At 40.2% G+C, this 20,069-nt stretch overlaps 1 protein-coding gene across 1 annotated transcript; it reads right to left on the bottom strand.

Moving 5' to 3' along the window:
- Positions 1–227: 227 nt before the first annotated feature.
- CB2H6orf163 (chromosome B2 C6orf163 homolog) lies at positions 228–19,601 on the bottom strand. The gene is made up of 5 exons (XM_043591895.1): positions 19,073–19,601; positions 15,118–15,212; positions 13,595–13,702; positions 8,085–8,287; positions 228–734 (listed from the first exon to the last, which is right to left on the bottom strand). The coding sequence occupies exons 1-5, from the start codon at positions 19,218–19,220 to the stop codon at positions 299–301; spliced, it is 990 nt and encodes a 329-aa protein (XP_043447830.1). The 5' UTR covers positions 19,221–19,601; the 3' UTR covers positions 228–298.
- Positions 19,602–20,069: the final 468 nt, after the last annotated feature.

The following is a 20,069-nucleotide window of genomic DNA, read 5'->3' as shown; positions in this document are numbered from 1 at the left end:
TTACATGTCTGATGTAGACATGAATAAAGCCAGTTAACGGAAGTTTCTTTGGACTTCTTCCAAGAAACCTTCTCCCCTCCTAAATAGTTTTGGTCCCTCTTACTTTTTCCTCTCCTCAGTTAGATTTAGAACTCAACGTAGCCTGGAATGTGCTTTTTGAGTATTTTGGTTTTCCATCAAAATGCCCACAGCCTGTTGTACCCTGCACGTAACTGGGAATCAATAAATGGTTTTTGAGTTCATTTATTTAGTCTTCGGAACAATGGCTTTGTAGTGAAATTTCAGTTAAAGACTTCTTCTAATCAAGAGTTGTTTCATTCTCCTCAATAATAAGATTGGAAGGTGTTTTCTTTCTTTCTGGCAGAATAAAATCTGCATGTCCTGGTGAAAGCTTAGGAAATGTATAATTGATGTATTTTTGAAATGCTGCCCTTGTTTCCTGCAATTCCTCCTCCAGGAAATCCTTCCAATTTGTCATGATGCCTAGTTGTTTCACTATGGACAGCAGCTCCCCCTGGGTGTTAACCAGCTTATCCATCACATTTCCAAGTGTGGCCTGATGTGTCTTCTCTGCCTCTTGGAGTACTTCCTGAACCTCTTCTTGCTTCTGCCTCTGAGCCATACAATAGTAGACGTTCATTTCATGTTCTTTTTCTTTTATCAGTTGGCTCATGTTCTTCTTTTGATCCTTCATAGCTGTTATACCAGTATTCAAAAGTTCCTCCATGGCCATTCTACAAAAGATATGGATTTATAAGTTAGATGGGTTAGCCGCTAAAAACAAAAAGATGTTGCCTTTCACCTAAGATGGATGAGACATTATTGCATTGTTTAGATGAGCCACCAGTCTGAGACAGGCAGGTAGAAATGAGCTTTTGGACTGCATTAACTGTCAACAATTCAAAAATATTTTTCAAGCAGGGAGGTCACTCACTGAGTTTCCTGCTGGAGGCTAAGGCGAGGCCTACTAGCCGAGTATCTGGTAGTTTTAGGGACCTGAGTCCTCTCTGGCTAGAAAAATATGAATGCAATGTGTAAAAATGAAGAAATGTAGGGTCAGAGTTCCAAACCCCTAGAGAAAGTATTTCTCTGTATCAGTCCAGCACTTCCCTTTAGCCAGAGGGGAGGAAATTGTACTCATAATTTTATCTGAACAATACTCTATGATAGTCGCCTGAACCTTTTGGTCTCAAAACACCTTTTCACTCTTAAAATGATCAAAGAACCCAAACGACTTTTGTTTATATGGATTATATCTAGTGGCACTGATAGTATTATAATTAAAAGTGAGACATTTAAAAAATATTCATAAATTTATGTAAGGTATGATTAAATCTATTAAATGTAATTAACTTACCTTTTATGAAAAATGTATTTTCCAAATTAAAAAAAAATGGTGAAGGCGTGCCTGGGTGGCTCAGCTGGTTGAGCGTCTGACTCTGGTTTTGGCTCAGGTCATGATATCATGGTTCATGAGTTCAAGCCCAGAGTTTGTGCTCTGTGCTGACAGTGTAGAGCCTGCTTGGCATTCTCTCTCTCTCCCTCTCTCTGCCCCTCCCCTGATTGCTCTGTGTCTCTCTCAAAATGAATAAATAAACTTAATTTTTTTTAATTGGTGAGAAAAGTGGCATAATTTCACATTTCTTTTTGTAAACTCTTTACTTGTCTAGCTTAAAAGCAAGGAAGATGGATTTTTCATATTGTTTCAATCTGTTGTGACATCACACATCATAAAACCATAGAAAATGCCACTATATACTTGCGAGGTAATGAGAGTGAAAAGGCAAATAACATCTTAGTATTATCAAGAAAATACTTTGACCTCAAGAACCCCCTGAAAGGGTGTTAGGGACACTGAGCAGTCCTGGGATCACACTTTGAGAACCACTGCTGAACGAGTTCACAGACCTTTGGTTGTTATGTATTTAATTATATGAAATTTATAGCAGCCAACTTTTTTGAATTCTTACCATGTCCAAGGCAAGGCAAGTAAATGAGCATCCCATATATATATATATATATATATATATATATATATTTGCACAATATTTCCTCAGAACAAATCCCATGAGGTAGATCTATTATTACGCCTATTTTACTGATGAGGAAACAGGCTCGGAGAGGTCAAATAATTTGCCCAATTTCACTTAATTAGTAAAGTGGCAAAATGAGCAACCTAGGCAGTCTGAGTCCAGGTCGAAAGCTTTTAGCTGCTGCAATATACTCTGGTGGATGCCTTTGGTTAACCTAGTTTGAGTAGAACCTCTAAAGATTTGAGAATCAAGTAATTTACAGATGTGATTCAAATATTTAGGGTTGTTAATGAAAATCCTCCCCCCCCCACCTCCTAGTCTAACACAATCTTCCCAAGACTTGGCATCTGCCCTTCTTCTAACTGCTTTCTTCTAAGATACAATTCTCTCATTGTCTCCAATTCTTTCAAATTGACTTTCAAACGTGGCCAACTTCCCCAATCTTGAGGTAAACATCAGTTGTCCCCTCACCTCTCTAGCTGCAATGCTATGTCTCTCTTCTCCCTTTTCCCACCAGTCAGGCTGTATCTATGGTTAATAACAAGGGTTAACATTTACTAAGTACTTACTACCTGTCCTGCTTTAGATTCTCTCTCTCTCTCCCCCTCTGCCCCTCTCCCCTACTCACTCTCTGTCTTAAAAAAAATTAAATTATTTTTAATACAAATTACCCATAATTTTTTTTTCTCAAAAGAGGGCCTAGAAATCATATCATATGAGGAAAGACTAAAGAACTGGCTTAGTACTTTTTGTTTTTTTCTTTTCTCCTCCAAATGAAAGCTTGGACAATCTCTCTCTCTTCTCAAGTCTCTTAAGGATCACTACGCAGAGAGTGAGAAGCCAAGTGTGGATGTGAGGATGAGACTGAGCACATTTTGGATCCACATTAGGAAGCACATGACAAGAAGAGGCATTTGGCATTTTAACCAACCACTTCAACCACCTGCAAAATTCCTGTTACAGAAGCACTCGGGAGGCTCCCCAGTGCCTGGCAGGCATCCAACAAAAGGGATGGCAGGTTCAACTCGATGACCTCCAATGCCCCTCTGACATGATGTGAATGTTTATGCTTCTTTCTGTAAGTGGTGGGGTCTATCTGCCATCTCTAATTTTATGAGGCTCTATTCTTGGAATTTCAGAATTACATACCATATTTACATGTAGTGCTGGCCAGAAATGAACTATTTTTGAATAGTTTTAGTATGTGTCCTATATATGTGTGTGTGTGTGTGTGTGTGTGTGTGTGTGTGTATATATATATATATATATATATATATATATATATATATATGATTCAGTCTGATATTTTATAAAATGGGTTCTCAGAGAAGAAAAATAGATTATTGGGGTGCCTGGGTGTTTCAGTCAGTTAAGCGTCTGACTTTGGCTCAGGTCATGAACTTGTTTTCGTGAGTTTGATCCTCACTTCAGGCTTTGTGCTGACAGCTCAGAACCTGGAACGTACTTTGGATTCTGTGTCTTCCTCTTTCTCTGCCCCTTCCCTGCTCGCAGTCTGTCTCTCAAAAATAAATAAAGATGAAAAAAAACTTTAACAACGTAGATTGCTAAATAAAAAATAGAGACTAATATATAATAATCCAACCTCATTAGACTCTTGGGGAAAAAATGAAGCATGGAAAAACCATACCAGCAATTAATTTGTGCTTTGCTCTTTAGGGCCTCTCTTAGGTCCTTCTCTCACTTTTTTGGGGACACTGCTGAAATGGTACAAGATATATAGCTCACAAGTTTAAAGAATAATATCTGTCCATGCCTTCCCTTCTACCTATTAAGTGAACTTTTCATTTTCCCCATATATTTTGCTAAGAGTACACTTTTCAACCTCCTTTCTATGTCTATCAGTAAAAATCCTGGCTCTCTTAAGACAGGATGAACCAATGCTTCATTTCCCCATTTCTTCAATTCCTAAATTATAAAGGGATTTGTTCCCCAAACTCATTTGTCATCAAGTATTTAGGGTGATGTTGAAAATTTGCCTGATGTGCCCACAATAAGCTATTAATCCATTTTTCACTTGAACTATAGGACTGTTAGCACTATTTTAATCAGTTATAACCATTGTGTTGTAAGGAAAATATATTCTGATTATCCGCCTGAGAAGCTGGGAACCAAAGGGCACCTGGGTGGTTCAGTTGGCTAAGCATCCAACTCTTGATTTCGGCTCAGGTCATGGTCTCATGGTTTGTAGGATCAAGCCCCACGTCAGCTCTGCACTGACAGCGTGGGGCCTATTTGGGATTCTCTCCCTCTCTCTCTGACCCAGAGAGAGACCACCCAGAGACCTGGGTTATTTGTATTCTTAACCTTCCCTTGGTTCTGCATCATTACACTACCCACTTTCCCCTCTACATGTTTGCTCATGCTGTCCTCACTCTTTTCAGTCTTTCACAAATGGGATCTCCTTCCTTCCAAGTCCCAACCCAAGACTAACTGCCTCCAACAAACCTACCTCACCACACAGCTTGCACCCTTGTTACTTGACCTTTCCAGGGCTTTCCCAGCACTTACATGTTCTTTGTACCTGCCCATCTAGCCTTGGTCTGTGGGGCAACCATGCTTTAGTTACTTCACATGTTGAAGAAATACCCTTATTTCCTCACACTAGAACTCAGGACCATATCCACAGAAGACACTTTATAAGCTCTGGTGAAATGAGAAGGGTAGTATAATGGAAGGTCATAAGCTTTGGTATCATATAGACCAGGGTTCACATCAGACTCTGTCACCTCTCCTCTACATGACCTCTAAATGAGGTTTCTCAGTCTCTCTCTTAAGTCTCAGGGTCTTCATCTGAAGATATGGAGAATGATAGAATCCCTCAGGAAGGGATATAAGAATTCAGTGAGAAGCACACAAAGGGCCTTGCATGTGCTAGGTGTTAAATAAAAGGTAGCTATCATTAGGAATTAGAGCCATGACCACAAAAATTCCTGAGCAGCCACTTCATTCACGCCTTTGTCTTGGACTAGAAAACACTTAGAAGAACTTTCCAGGCAAAGCTTGCCTGCCTGCTTGCTTGCTTGATTTTTTTTCTTCCTCCCCTCCTTCCTTCCAGAAAAAGAGTGTGGTGTCTCCTAGATAATCTATTTAGAATCTAATCACCCCAGTCCACAAAAACGTTTTCTGTGAATTTAACATATTTGTCATAATATGTATGTGTTTGGAATACTTAAGTCTTGATAGTTTCTAGTCAAATAAAAGATCTACAGTTGAATTCTAAACACTGGTCCTTCTCCATGTATTGGTTTCTGCAAATACTCTAAGGAACACTAGAATCTAGCAATGTCTAGAAATAAGATGTGATGTACTGCAGAGTGAGTTCAGCTAATTAGAACAGATTTGAAACTTTGTTTAATAAATATATTTTTTAAGTTTATTTATTTTGAGAGACAGTAAGGGAGCGGGGAAGGAGCAGAGAGAGAGAGAGAGAGAGAGAGAGAGAGAGAGAATCCCAAGTAGGCTCCACGCTGCCAGTGAAGAGCCTGACTCTGGGCTCGAACTCATGAACTGTGAGATTATGACCTGGGCCGAAAACAAGAGTCAGATGTTTACCAACTGAGCCACCCAAGCCCCCCCATGTTTAATAAATATTTAAAGAATGCATACCCTGTGCCAAGCTCTCTTCCAGGCATTTGGAATACATTAATGAACAAAATGGACACTCCAGTTGGATACACGTAAACAACAGACATGGCAGTTCCCTAATTTTAGTCAACTGATTTAATAAAAGGCAGTCATCGAAAATATTCTATTCAAACCTCAGAGAAGAAAGGGCTGGGGCAGCGGGGGGGTTGTGGTGGTGAAGGCAACAGAGTGAGGGAAGGAGCAGACACTGCAGGTACATGAGGAGTGGTTCCAGAAGCTCCTATAGGAGGAGCGGAGTTCCTGTAGATGTAGGGTGGGGAGAAGGGAGAGGAGGATACTACCTTTCACCACATTGGACCACAACTCATTTGGGAGTTACCGCCTTCTCTACCTTTCTCCCATAATCCTCTTTTACCTTTTTCTTCTGCCTCAATGATGATTTATAGCCTATGCATGAAGAAAGGTACCACTGAAACAGCCACAGCTGCAGCCCTCATTTTTGCTTATCTGCAAAATAAGATTCTTAGAGGACTTTACCTTTGGCCCTGCTCTAAACAGTTCTAACAAAGAAGATTTTTACCCATTAACTACACACAAATCGATTTGTTCGTTAAGTCAAAGAGCAAAGCAAAAGAGACAAGTCCTAGACTAGATGGCAAACAGAGGTTTCAGTCCTGGTTCTGCTGCTGCAGCCATGTGATCTTAGGCAAGTCACTTAACACTTGGAAACTGTGGTTTTTCTCTTGGTCCCAATAATCACTAGGGATCCTGACTGTTGTCCTGTTAAAACTGGCCAATTCCATCAAATGTTCATTGCATACGTAATAATGGTTACTTTGGGGGCACATGGGTGGCTCAGTCGGTTAAGCATCCAACTCTTGATTTCAGCTCAGGTCATGATCTCACAGTCATGAGATTGAGCCCTGCATTTGGCCCTGTGCTGAGGGTGGAGCCTGCTTGGGATTCTCTCTCTCCCTCTCTCTCTACCTGTCTCCTGCTTGTGCTCATGTCTGCTCTCTCTCTCTTTCTGTGTCTCAAGATAAATAAACATTAATTTTTTTAATGTTTATTTATTTTTGAGAGAGAGAGAGAGAGAGAGAGAGAGAGAGAGCACAAGTGGGGGGTGGGGAGCAGAGAGAGAGGGAGACACAGAATCCAAAGCAGGCTCCAGGCTCCAAGCTGTCAGCACAGAGCCAATGCAGGGCTCAAACTCACGAACTGTGAGATCATGACCTGAGCCAAAGCCAGCCGCTTAACCAACTGAGTTACTCAGATGCCCCAATAAATAAACATTAAAAAAAAATGATTACGTTGGTACTCTTAAAAACAAGTGATCTGATTTATGCAAAAATTATTTGTGATTATGTAAAACATAAGGCTATAGTTCATCAAAAGGGCACGAATGAGACAGACCCATTATTTAAAATGAAGTCCTTGGGAGACAGAGAGGGTAGGAAAGCAGTAAGTCAGGGCTTAACAAGTTTTGCCCTATATATTTCCAAAGTGTCAATTTTATTTATAGTGTGTATTACTTGTGTAATAAGAAAAAGACCAAAAGTAACACATCCATGCTAGTGTATGATATCAGCTAGAGAATGTGAAGATTGCCTTTTATGTGTTTATGGGGAAATATTTGTTGATTTCTCTCCTTAGCCTCTTAAAACTGGAGAATCAGAATGAAAAACACATTATTTACGATGGTAGTTATCTCTTGAGAGTGTGGAGAGGAAGGAAAAATGATTGAGGAGCTTCACGTGGGAACTTCAGAAGTGTTAGCAATTTTCGGTCTCTTCAGATGAGTGGTAGGTCATTGAATATTCATGTTATTTTTGTTTAAACCACACACATACACACACATTATACAATGTATTATATATTGTTCTCTATGCTTGATATATTCCATAATAAAAATGTAAAAACACAGGAGCGCCTGGGTGGCTCAGTCGGTTAAACATCCAACTTCAGCCTGGGTCATGATCTCACAGTTCGTGAGTTTGAGACCTGCGTTAGGCTCTGTGCTGACAGCTCAGAGTCTCCTCGAGTACTCACTGTCTCGTGGAGGAAACCAGCAACTTAATCGTGCAATGAATGTTTTATGCAAAAAAGGATTCTCTGTCTTCCTCTCTCTCTGCACCTCCCCCACTCGTGCTTTTTCTCTCTCTCTCAAGCTAAATAAATAAACTTTAAAAAATGTAGAAACACAGGGGCACCTGGATGGCTCAGTTGGTTGAGTGTCTGACTTGGCACAGGTCATGATCCCGTGCTTTGTGTGTTCGGGTCCCGCATTGGGCTCTGTGCTGACAGCTCAGAGCCTGGAGCCTGCTTCAGATTCTGTGTCTCCCTCTCTCTATGCCCCTGGGAAATATGTGCCTCAACCTTATCCCTTTCACCAAGTTGATTTGGCCAGAGTAAGATACTGATTTACAAATGTGTTCTCTGGAATACCTTTTCTGGGCCTGGATTGCCTCCTGGGCCATCTGTCTCTCTTCAGCCCTGGCCTTCTCCACAGCCTGGACCTTCTCCCTGTGGCACTCCATCATAATCCTTTGGATTCTATGCACCATGCGCTGTTCTGCAGCCAGGTGTTCTCTCTGTAGTTCATCTTCCATGTTTTGGTGCATCTTTATCTTGGTTTTAGCTGCCATTTCCTTTGAGAAACAGTTTGACAGCTTTAGATGTTACAGCTTTGATGTCTAAAAATGCACACTAAGAGGTTATTCAAATCATAGTTCATTAACCTGCTGGAATGTGCACCTGTGAACACTGATGATTTAAAAGAAGAGTGTGTATAATATGGAAAACTTTCATTTATATGATGTACCAGAAATGTGCAAACTATATAGCATAAATATTTATTTAGGTAATATTAGAAGGGAATATGAGAAAAGGGAAAATAGGTCTGTCTCTTTATCCTTGATTGTCCCAAATCCTATAGTGTCATATTATCTTTACACATAATTAGAAACACATAATATGATTCTGTTAGGAAGTCAGTCTTGGAAAATGACAGAAATAATGACTGTGCCTCCAAAGTGTCTCCTGGGTGTGGGGGCTGGGGGAGGCCTGAAATCAGAGAGCTAACAGTTGCCCATTACTCTAGTCACAGGAGCTTGCTGGCCCGTCCTCCTGCCATTTGGGCATTCCAGCTCACTAGCGTTGAGGGGTCCTCTCTTGTTCACTAAAGGGACAGGAACAAATGCTCCATTACTCCAGGGCAGAAGGACCTGTGGATGCCTTTGGCCAAGTAAAGTGAGGAGGCACTAGTCAAACCAGGACTCAAGAAAAACAGATTCTCAAAGAAAACCCTGTAACCATTATGGAAATGCCAACCAACTCCGCTGTGTGCCAGGCACCATGCTGGGCCCACACACTACAAACATAAGAAGGCTAGAATCTTCCTCCTCAAGGACTCACTGTCTCATGGAGGAAACCAGCAACTTAATCATGCAATGAGTGTTTTATGCAAGAAAGGAGGCAACAATCAATTCTGTCTAGAGTTTCAAAACTTTCATTTGAACATAAATTTGTATCTCTATTTCAGGGATAACAAGAGAGCATAAAGAAATTAAGTTATTTCTCATAGTGAGTCAGTCAAAGAACTAGGAACAGAAAACAGGGTTCTTAATGTCAGTTTCTTGCTTCATTGTTGGCCGTGATGCTAGGGTCCTTCAAGAGATTCATCAGTGTATTTTCATTCCAGACACCCCGTACAACCTTCTAATTACAGTGAGCACGACTGCTTGCTTTCTCTCTCTCTTTCTTTTGAACTCTACATCTCATGGGAAACTGAAATCATTTTAGCTTTGCAGAAAAAAGTGTCTCAACAATTAAAATGTTTGTTAGACTACAGTTTTTTTCAAGAGAAAGAAAGTCTTCAACTTCTCACTTTAGCTACTTCAAGGGTGAAAATTTTTTTTTTAATTTTTTTTTAACGTTTATTTATTTTTGAGACAGAGAGAGACAGAGCATGAACAGGGGAGGGGCAGAGAGAGAGGGAGACACAGAATCGGAAACAGGCTCCAGGCTCTGAGCTGTCAGCACAGAGCCCGACGCGGGGCTCGAACTCACGGACCGTGAGATCATGACCTGAGCCGAAGTCGGATGCTTAACCGACCGAGCCACCCAGGGTGAAAAATTTCACCCCAAGGGTGAAAAATTTTTAACAAATGAATAAAACAACAGAAAACAACTTTAAGAATCTCTCCAGAGTGGCCTCAGTTCATGTATTTAGAAAAAATTTTTAAGGGAAACATTGGCTGTTTAGAAATGCCAGCTAGGTTTCCATGCTACAGAAGGCTTTGTCTCTTAAAGGACTAGAACTTTTTGGTAATAAAACATTTTGAATGGAAATATTTCTAAATGTCTGTGACGTCTACCTTACTTCATAAAAAGAGTAGAGTGAACACACTTTAACATTTCTTGGTGGTCTAGGCTGGTAGATAAAGGAGAATGATTGTATTGAGCTAAATACTTTGTACTACACTTAGTAATCGTTCAAGTTTATTGGGTTCCCTGTCTCGGTTATGAATGACCCCAGACTGCTTTGCTTTTGGAGATCTGATACCTGGTTTTTGTAATGTTTCTTGTTCTTCACATGCTATTGTGCTGAGAACTCTCTGTTCTAACTGCTGTCTGTGAGCTCCTTTTTGTCATTTCTAGTTTCTGGCATTTAATCTATTTTGGATTTGTGAAGTTGAGCAGCCACATCTGTTGGGCTCAGGCTGTCAAGTAAGTGTAAATAACATTTGAGTGGGGAATGGAAAGGTTCTGCTATGAGTAATAAGCCTGAGTTTCTTTCTTGTAGTCAGAGGCCTTTATTTAAATTCCCAGGGGATATTTTAAATTATTTCTGGGTTTTCAAGTGTATTCTCAGTAATTGAAAGGGCTGAATGGTTGAGCTTTAGATAAATGAAGTAGTACATAAAATATTTTTATTTGAATCATAGAATTTAAAAATGACACCCCAGCCTTTTATTTTGGCTGGGTTCTGAACTTGGATTCAAAGAACTAAAATGGAGTCCTTCCTTTATGTAATGATGTATTAAAAGCAAAATCATTTTACTGCCTCACAAAGCATGTGGGATATATATTTAAAGCTACAAAAATAATTCAGTGACTGACTATTTGGCAGTGTTCTTATTCAATGGAAAGCCTCCCAGTTAAATTACTTTTACTGAAATGCATTTTGAGTAAATCAGCTCATATATTGAGATATTGTAAGAAACAGCCTCATGAAACCCATCATATTTACTGTGCAGATGTTTGACAGACATTTATGACACAACGTCTCCCTTAGGAGAAGTTTCTCTCAGCTAACACATGCAGGAATATCTGGGCCTCTCTATCTGATTTGTTTTTACCTAATGGATATGGTGATTCATTGAATTTTCATCTTTGCATTGACTGCCAGAAAGCTCAAGGCCCAAATAGTGAAAATTGCACAGGAACTCATGCACACATACAATTTTAAGTTTTAAATTCACTCCTGATTTCATTATATTTTCTACTCTGATTTTACCTTAGGTTCCATTTCATCATTTGCTTTTTAATATTATTGTATTTGAATAAGTTAATATAAAAATCTTTTCAAAATAATGTCTGTTCATTGGGTAAGATCTTGAAATTTTACTCAACAGCAAGCATCTGAGACTTACGCCAAATTCTTAATGTTATAAAAGAGTAATACATAGTGATTTCTACATACCAGAATTGAATGGTATTTGGTTTTAGAAGGGCTTGGTTTTCTGCTCTATATATTGGTAATCTTAAACTTTAATACACAGAAGAATCAGACAGAATGCTGGTTAAAAACCTTGCCCCTGACTCTGTAGGTCAGGTGGAGCCTGGGAATCTGCATGTTAAGCTCCCAGGTGAACAGATTCTGAGGCAGGTGGTTCATAGACACCCCCCTGAGAAGCAGTACTGATGTCTATGTCTGGGTATCCTACAGTTGAAACAATCCTATGCATCCCTCTTAGACAAATCACTCTTTTGTTATATAAAAAATGTCCTGAGATGGCAGTATAAATGTGAGTTCCCAAACCCTAGACAACTATTTTAGAAAGGTCAACCTCCTTGTAACTTTTCCCCTTTCCATTTTCTTAGGACTTCCTCTACTTTAGCACTAAGTGTATCAACTCCACTCAAAGACAATATGAGGTACAATGTGAGCTCCTTGAAACAGGCATCACAGCTAAATTATCCTTCTATCTGCACAACATAATGCCAGGAGCAATATTCAAAATACTGGGGCACCTGGGTGGCTCAGTCAGTAAAGTGTCCGACTTAGCTCAAGTCATGATCTCACCGTTTGTGAGTTGGAGCCCCACATTGGGCTCCATGCTGACAGTGAGGAGCCTGCTTGGGATTCTCTCTCTCCCTCTCTCTCTGCCCCTCCCCTGCTTACTCTGTCTCTCTCTCTCTCTCAAAAATAAATAAATAAACAAAAAAATTTTTAAATGTGCATACTCTGGCTGCAGCATTGGGGCAGGGTCCAGCTTTGGAGTTTCCCACCAATTTAAAGAAGTAGCCCTTTTAATTGGGGGAGGTCTTGGAGACTGGGGAAGCAGCCAGGGTGACTTAGGTGTTAGGGAGCTTGGCGAGTGGCTATCTATCAACTGATAGAGAAGTATTTAAATGCTTATGGTCATCCTGGCAGATGTCAGCTGAACAGTAGGCCTGCCTAGACATGCTAGAAACGTTCTTCATGTTTTGAACTGAAAAAGGGAATGGGTGTGGACCACTGCAGCCAACCTCTTGGGAACCAGGCCACTGGTGCCAAGCAGGGAGGATCCCACTACCCTTTAGGAACCAGAAGCAAAGCTCCCTTTGCTGCCAACAAGTTTCCTGAGGACTAAATAAGGATCTGATATACAGTAGGTGATCATTGCTGAAACAATGAATAAATGGGGCCAGTGGTCCCTGAACTATTTGTTAATTATGTTCTTATTAAGTTAGGCCAAACCTGGGGCCAGACTTCTGCCATTTTCCCTCCAGCCTCTGACCATGAATTGTCACATCTATACCATGTCCTTTCCTATACCTCCTGTGTCCAACATGTAATAGTTCTATATCCTTTTCCTTTGATCAGCTTTTGTAACTGAGGTACTGAACTAAATAATGAATTCCTGGGCCTCTGCCTGGAAAGTTTGCTAGTTACCTACAATCGTGTGTTCGAACAGGTTACAGGTTACAAAGAGGACCCTTTGTTTTATGACCTTTGGCACTGCAGGAAATATTCAGTAGCAGCTCAGGGTCCCTCTTGGTATTGCAGTAAATGCAAATTTAGGGAAAAGGATGCAATCAGAGAGCCCAGGAGAAGGAAGAAAACAGCCTATTTCTTCATTCAGCACCAACTTGAGCACTTCTAAGTCAAGGCCCTGTATGGGACACCGGGCTAGAGTGGTAATGAGAGACAAGCCCTAATGGAGGCTACAGTCGTGTGCAGGTCAGACATTGAACAAGTAATCACACAGTCTATTTAACTGCAGTGATGGGTGTAAAAGGGGACAGGGTGTCAAGGGCAGAGTGATTCAGGTAAAGTAGTGATGTTTGAGGTAAATCTGATGAGGTGGGGGAAGGACATTCTGACAGAGACCCTGAGGTGGGAAGGAGGTGGAACACTCAGGTTTGAGGACCCAGAAGGGCCATGAGAGAGAAGAGAGGCTGGCACAAGAGATGCGGTGGGTAAGGCAGGCAGGATGGCTCCTTTGGGCCTTGAAATCCCATCAAAGTTTGGGTTCAATACATCAGAGATTCTCCTGTACCCATTCATCACTGCTGCCTCTCATCTGTGAGCCTAGCATCTCTTCTGTGAAAATCCTGGGTCTCCTGACCAACCTCCGGGAGACACCCATCAAGGTTTTACAGATTTTGTTTTTCTCTTCTCCCTTTGCCAGAGCTTTCCACTGATGTATGTACTCTTAAAAAGACAACAAACAAGCCATTATAAAAACCTGTAAGTCTTTTTGATGTTCTTCTTCCAGAATCTGAATACTCATTTTGTGTTTGTCATTTGCTTCTTCAAGTGCCTTCTCGATTGCTTGTTTTTGGCGTTTATCAGCCTTTGAAAGAAACAGTCCAAATTTATAAATATTTATATATTAATATATACACTTATATTAACATACATTTTTCATGTTTACTGAAAATTAGCAACCACGATGGGGCCCCTCATCACTTGCTCCGTTCCCATCTCAAACCTCTCCCAGAAAACTGGCTGCCTTAGCCAGAGATGCCCTAACACATCCCAACCTAACATGGCTAACATCACTGTTTTGTGAACTGCTAAAGAGGGTTTTAGTATAAGCTGCTGGGTTGTCTTTTATTTGGCACTTTATTTCTTGCTTGATTGACTATCAAAGTAGTGTATGCTCATCGCAGAAAATCTGGAAAATACAGAGAAGTGGAAAGATGCACAAAGCAAGAATTTGCTGAGAAAGGAGGCTGAGCACCATCCCAGATCCCCTGCATCAGGTGTTCAGAAAGAGGTTCTATTATTTTATTTGAAGAGAGTGCCCAGATCATTAGATATGATGACATTCAAATTGTAGATTACTCACAAAAGCATTGCCTTATATTAGGGTGTATAATTAATGGTTTGCAATTAATTTGAATTTTACTATTATTGATAAAGATAGAGGACTACTAAGATTTTTATTCATATATCCTTTGCACTTGGTGCATTTTGCACTTTCAAAGTACTTTAATACCAAGCTTGTGCTGGTACTAATGCTGGACAGTTCCAACACCATTTGCTATGATGTCTATGTTATAAAGGAACTGAGAAATAATGCTCTAAGCACTGTGGCTTGTCCTGCCCTAATGGAGCATAATTCTCTTCAGGAAGTCGTTTATGTTATTCTTCAGGAAGAAGTGGAGGTTGGAGGATTGAGATTTTGCTTAAGTGTCTGGGATCTGACTATGAACCTCAATACACTCAAATTGCCCCTATGACCCTCAGCAGTCACAGGGACAAGGTATCAAGGACTTTGGAGAGAAGAGAGCAAGGAGAGTAGGCGATAATGCAGCATTTGGAAAAAAAAAGAGCACTTGGTCAGGGGTATTTCACACTGCACAAATGTATGGTCTACATATTAAATATTAAGCAATAATAAACAATTATCAACAAGGGTGTCTTTTTTTGTTGTTGAAGTTTTAAGCCGATGAGAATAAAAAAAGCAGGAGTCATCCACACATAGGGGCAATTTAGAAGGAAGGGAGCTCCTAATGGTGTCTGCCTCTTACTAAGCAGCTCCTATGCACCTGACATTATTTCACTGAACTCTTTCAACAGTCCTATAGAATATTATTGTTCCTCTTTTACATTTGAAGAAGCCAAGACTGCAGAGTTGGAGAACTTGCCCAAGGTCCCACAGATAGCCAGGATTCAAAATCAGTTCTGCTTATTGTTTCAGACAAATCCAAAAAGTGAAAGAACTCTAAAGATGCATTTAGGTTGATATTCAGTTTCTTTTACCTGCACCCACACATCAGCTTCTGCTTTTGCAATACGTTCTTTGAGTATTTCCTCTTGGAATTGCTCTTCTTTATTCAGAATATCTGCCCCAATATCTGTGCATTTGAGGAAAAACAATCACAAGTATCCACAGACTTTTTTCTTCTTCACTATGACCTATTTATTAGAGTTATCTAAAAGATATACCCTTTTAGGAGATGCCAATCTTTTCTTTAAAGAGGTACACTTTTCCGTAATTAATGAGAGGGAACTCACAGCACCGTTGGGTCTTGAGACAGTCTGTTCCTGTCATCACACTTGGGCCATACAATAGGCAACTGGGGAGGTAAAGTGACAGAAAAGAGCATTTTGTGTTCCTAAAATAGGACAGTGAGGGAATATTCAAGTGATATTAGCACATTATTCTGCTCCTGTCTCCCTGTCCCTCTCTGGATGCTGGCGTTCTCTCCCTCGGGAAAGAGGCAGCAGAAAATGCTTTCTTCACTCTCAAACCTTCTTTCTTCATGTGCAGATCTTCGTGGTTTAGCCGTTTCAGTTGTGGAGTAAGGGGGCAGCTGTTTAGTACTTGTCTGTCAATGGTCTCATTTAATTTCCACATAACATTCCCATAATGATAGCCTCCCTACCCGGACAAAAAAATAAAAGCCCACATAGGTTAGAGGACTACACAGATAGCTAGGACTACACAGATAGAGCGAGACCTGCAGCCAAGCTCCATCTCTGTCTGCCAGAGCGGACTGTGAGAGGTGGCTCAGGACTTGTACGCAGGCTACGAGCCTTTTCAGTGTTCAAGTCACACACATAGTGAGCTTTCTCCCCAGTCCAACCTCTTACGCTACCTGCCCTTCATTCCAGTTATTTCTCACATCTTTGATTTGTTCAATTATTAACTTTTCATGTGATTAGGTCTTGACAATCAACTTCCTAAAATTACAAAGCATGTCTTATATTGCAGTGTCTCTCTTACGGTGCTCAGCTTGGCAACACCATTGTAGACACATGTGGTTGCCCAGTATCTCTGCTCTCCCTCCAGTAACAGAAACCATTTTTCTCAAGAATGTCCCTCTCTCACTTCATGTTGTTCTGGAGGTGGGGGGGGGGGTTCCTGCAAATCACTGCAGCCATCCTGCATGTCCCATCACATTGTCCCCATCCTCCAGGCCATAATAATCAGCCCAGGATTGGGCACATGCTCCAGCCTGGCTAACAAGGCTCTTCTCTAGGATTTTATATAAGGATGTAAGGAGAACATAGCTTCCCCCCCCTCCGAGATTTCTAAGCTGGAGGTAACAGTCACATAGAGCAATCTGGGACAACTTTTATTCTTTTCCCCTCTCCTGTAAGCCTGGTTGCAGGAGTAAACAATTAGGCCAACTCACTGAGAGCAAGTGTGGCTAGATTGAAAGCCCTGGAGCCAAATCCTGCTTGGGTTTCTCTGTTAAAAGGCCAAGAAATTCTATTTTATGCATGGTGTAGTCTGAGTTGTGTTTCTGTTACCTGCAAATGAACATCCATGTTTGGTGGCATTAAGAGTCTATGATACTAGATTATCAGTGAACCTAAAAACAGAGGGCAGGGGATACTATAGTAGAGATGGACATACACTTTGAAGGCTCAACACTGTGCAGATATGATTATGAAAGATCTAAGAAGAAAGGTGACTGAGCATGGGCCATCAGTGTATTAAATTTCATAAAAATATGATACAACTGTGGGTTGCTATTATTCTTTTTTAGCCTAAATCCCATTATTTTATATTATTCTCAACCCTGATTGTACAAGAGGATTCCCGCATAGCTTTAAAAAAAATACTCAAAAAGGAAAAGACTACTGATACAAAGAATAACTTGGATGGATCTCAAGGGCATTATATTGAATGAAAAAAGCCAATTTGAAAGTTATATATTATATGATTTAATTTATATAACAACCTCAAAGGGGTAAGATTATAGTGATGGAGAACAGATTAGTGGTTGCCAGGGGTTCAGGTTAGGGTGTGTAAGGGGTAACACAAGGGAGTTCCTTTATGGTGACAGAGCAGCTCTACGTCCTGATTGTGGTGATGGTTATACAACCCTACACGTGATAAATTTCATGAAACTATGAAACAAGAAAAAAATGCACATAAGTTCTGTACCTGAGTTAATAGTATTATTCCAATAGCAATTTCCCGGTTTTGACTATATACTAGCATTATGTAAGATATCAATGAGAGAAACTGGAGGAATACATGGGAACTCTGTTGTTAACACTTGTGAGTCTTAAACTATTTCCAAATAAAAACTATTAAAATATGAAACAAACAAACATAAAAAACCAACACATGCTGAAGCCTGATTCTGAAGGTTCTAATTTAGTGGGTCTATGTTGAATTAATATGAAATCCAATGACTCTGTATTTAGGTATTTGTAGTAAAAACAAAATTTTTTAAATGTTTATTTACTTTGAGAGAGAGAGAGCGAGCTCGAGTTGGGGAGGGGCAGAGAGAGAGAGGGAGACAGAGAATCCCAAGCAGGCTCAGTGCTGGCAGAGCTCAAACTCATGTACCATGACATCATGACCTGAGCTGAAGCCAAGAGTCCGATGCTTAACCAACTGAGCCACCCAGGTGCCCTGTAAAAACAAATGTTTTAAAAGCTGTGTGCACTGCTAGGGTTGAGGACTACTGCACTATGCAATATTCATTTAACATTTATACAGCCATTCCCACATGCTCTTGAATTTACTCATTAAGAACACTGACTTAACAGTCAATGACAGGGATGCTGGGTGGCTCAGCTGGTTAAGTGCCGACTTGGGCTGAGTTCATGACCTCACGGTTCATGGATTTGAGCCCCACCTTGGGCTCTGCACTGACAGCTCAGAGCCTGGAGCCTGCTTCAGATTCTGTGTCTCCCCTCTCTCTCTCTGCCCCAACCCCACTTGTGCACTCTCTCTCTCTAAAATAAATAAACATTAAAAAAAAAAAACCTTTTTAATAAAAAAGTCAATGACAAATACAATTCACTGTATATAAAATATTAATTTCTGCCTAGTTAGATTTAATTTTGCTTATCTGGATTCAGATATCTCAGAAGGCATAAGAAGTCAATCATTAAATGCATATCTAAGAATGGATATCCACTGGCCTGGGTGTAAAAAGCCAAATCATATCAGAGATTGTAATTAATAAGTCACACTAAACATTTACTAGAAGTTAAAGTCAGTTTGGGTATTGATGTTTTTAGAGGATGATTCCAATTTGACCTCTCCCTGTACTGTAGTTTTTTCAAAACACTCTCCATTCTTTAGTTTCTCATATTTTCAAAGATCAAGAGTGAAATTAAATCAGTAGTTTACCAGGTATAAAGGAAGAGAGGATCAGAGAAGTATCTGGAGAGTCCTTAGGAAAACATTTCTAAGGCTCAAAGTCAGACTACAAACTCTGATGGGGATAAGGAGAGAAGGAAACCTGTAATTACATCTGATTTGCTTGTATAGTAAATATTCTCAGGTTATCTCCATGCTACCTATGTTTATGTCACCAGCTACTAGTAAAGGTTATAGCTTCACTATTTACTAAGGTGTTACTTGGAGGTATTTCCTCTACTATGTGTAAGGAAGTTGCCAAAGTATGGGCCAGGGCAAATAGAACTCCTGTTTACTATTATATGCCAACAAATATTTCGTTAAAGCCTCATAACCAACCTTCTAGAGAGGTATTAATATCCCTACTTAATATAGGACTCCCAACATCTCTATAAGGAAACACACTGAGAGGCTAAGTGTACTGTCTAAGGTACACAACTGGTAAGCAGAGAAGCTGGATTTCAACCCATATTCTTTTCATGCCAAACAGACACCCCTGCAAGACAAGCAACTTTGATCAGAAGAGCTGATAAAAGTCAATATAGCAGAAAGAATAGCACATAATGCTATCAAATATTAGAACAAAGGAAAACAGCATTTACTTACCCAGTATATCTTTGTGAGTGTAAAAGCGTGTCTTAAATGGCTTGTATTCATGGATCCGTTTGAAGGTTTCCCCCAAAGGGGCTGGTGGAATTATTTTATTACAAACAGCACAGCAAACAAAGTTCGTGTAATTCGGATTTCGGATCATAATTAAGATGTCTTTTACTATGTGCAGTTAAAGTACTCTTAAGATCAGAAATAAAAGTTTTAAGAAAATCTGGAAGTTTAAGGAAGCTAGAAGAGGATCAAGGTTTTAGGACGATGTTAGAGGCTGTTAAGGATGAAATGATTCGCCATGATTAGGTAGTGGTTATGTGCCTAATGGTAAAGAACGGTTCTAAAAGCCTTTGCCACATAAGGTATGGGCACTGGATTTGGGAAGATTTAAGCAGTGGCTCTCTTCCAGACTTTAGCACTAAACTGTTAACTTACTTAGCAACTGTTGCTAGGTAAGACAAGCTTTGCTCATAAAAGCAACTAGAAATAATGAGGAAAGGGAGCATGGTAGAGCCATTCATTTCCCAGATACTCTCTGTACTAGTTTCCTATTGCTGCTGTAACAAATCACCACACATTTAGTGACTGAAAACAACACCATTTACTCTCTTGCAGTTCTGGAGGTCAGAGGTTCAAAATGAGTCTTATGAGGCTAAAATTAAGGTGTCAGCAGGGCTGGTTCTTTCTGGAGGCTTTACAGGAGAGTCTGTTTCCTTGCCTTTTTTACCTTCTAGAGGCCACCTGAATTCCTTGGCTCATGCCTCACATGATGTAGCCTTTTCTCCCCCTGTGTGCATGGACCTCTATGCTTCTTCCCCTGATCTTCAGCCTCCTTCTTAATAAGGATTAAGATTATATCAGGCTCATCTGGATAATAAAGGGTAATTTTCCCATCTCAAAATCCCTAACTTGATCATATCTGCAAAGTCCCTTCTGCCATATAAGGTAACATAATCACAGGATCTAGGAATTAGGATCTGAACATCTTTAGGGGTGGGGT

Source organism: Prionailurus bengalensis, chromosome B2 (assembly GCF_016509475.1).
Source record: "Prionailurus bengalensis isolate Pbe53 chromosome B2, Fcat_Pben_1.1_paternal_pri, whole genome shotgun sequence".
NCBI classification, from domain to species: Eukaryota; Metazoa; Chordata; class Mammalia; order Carnivora; family Felidae; genus Prionailurus; species Prionailurus bengalensis.
This window is presented reverse-complemented; position numbering and strand designations above follow the sequence as displayed.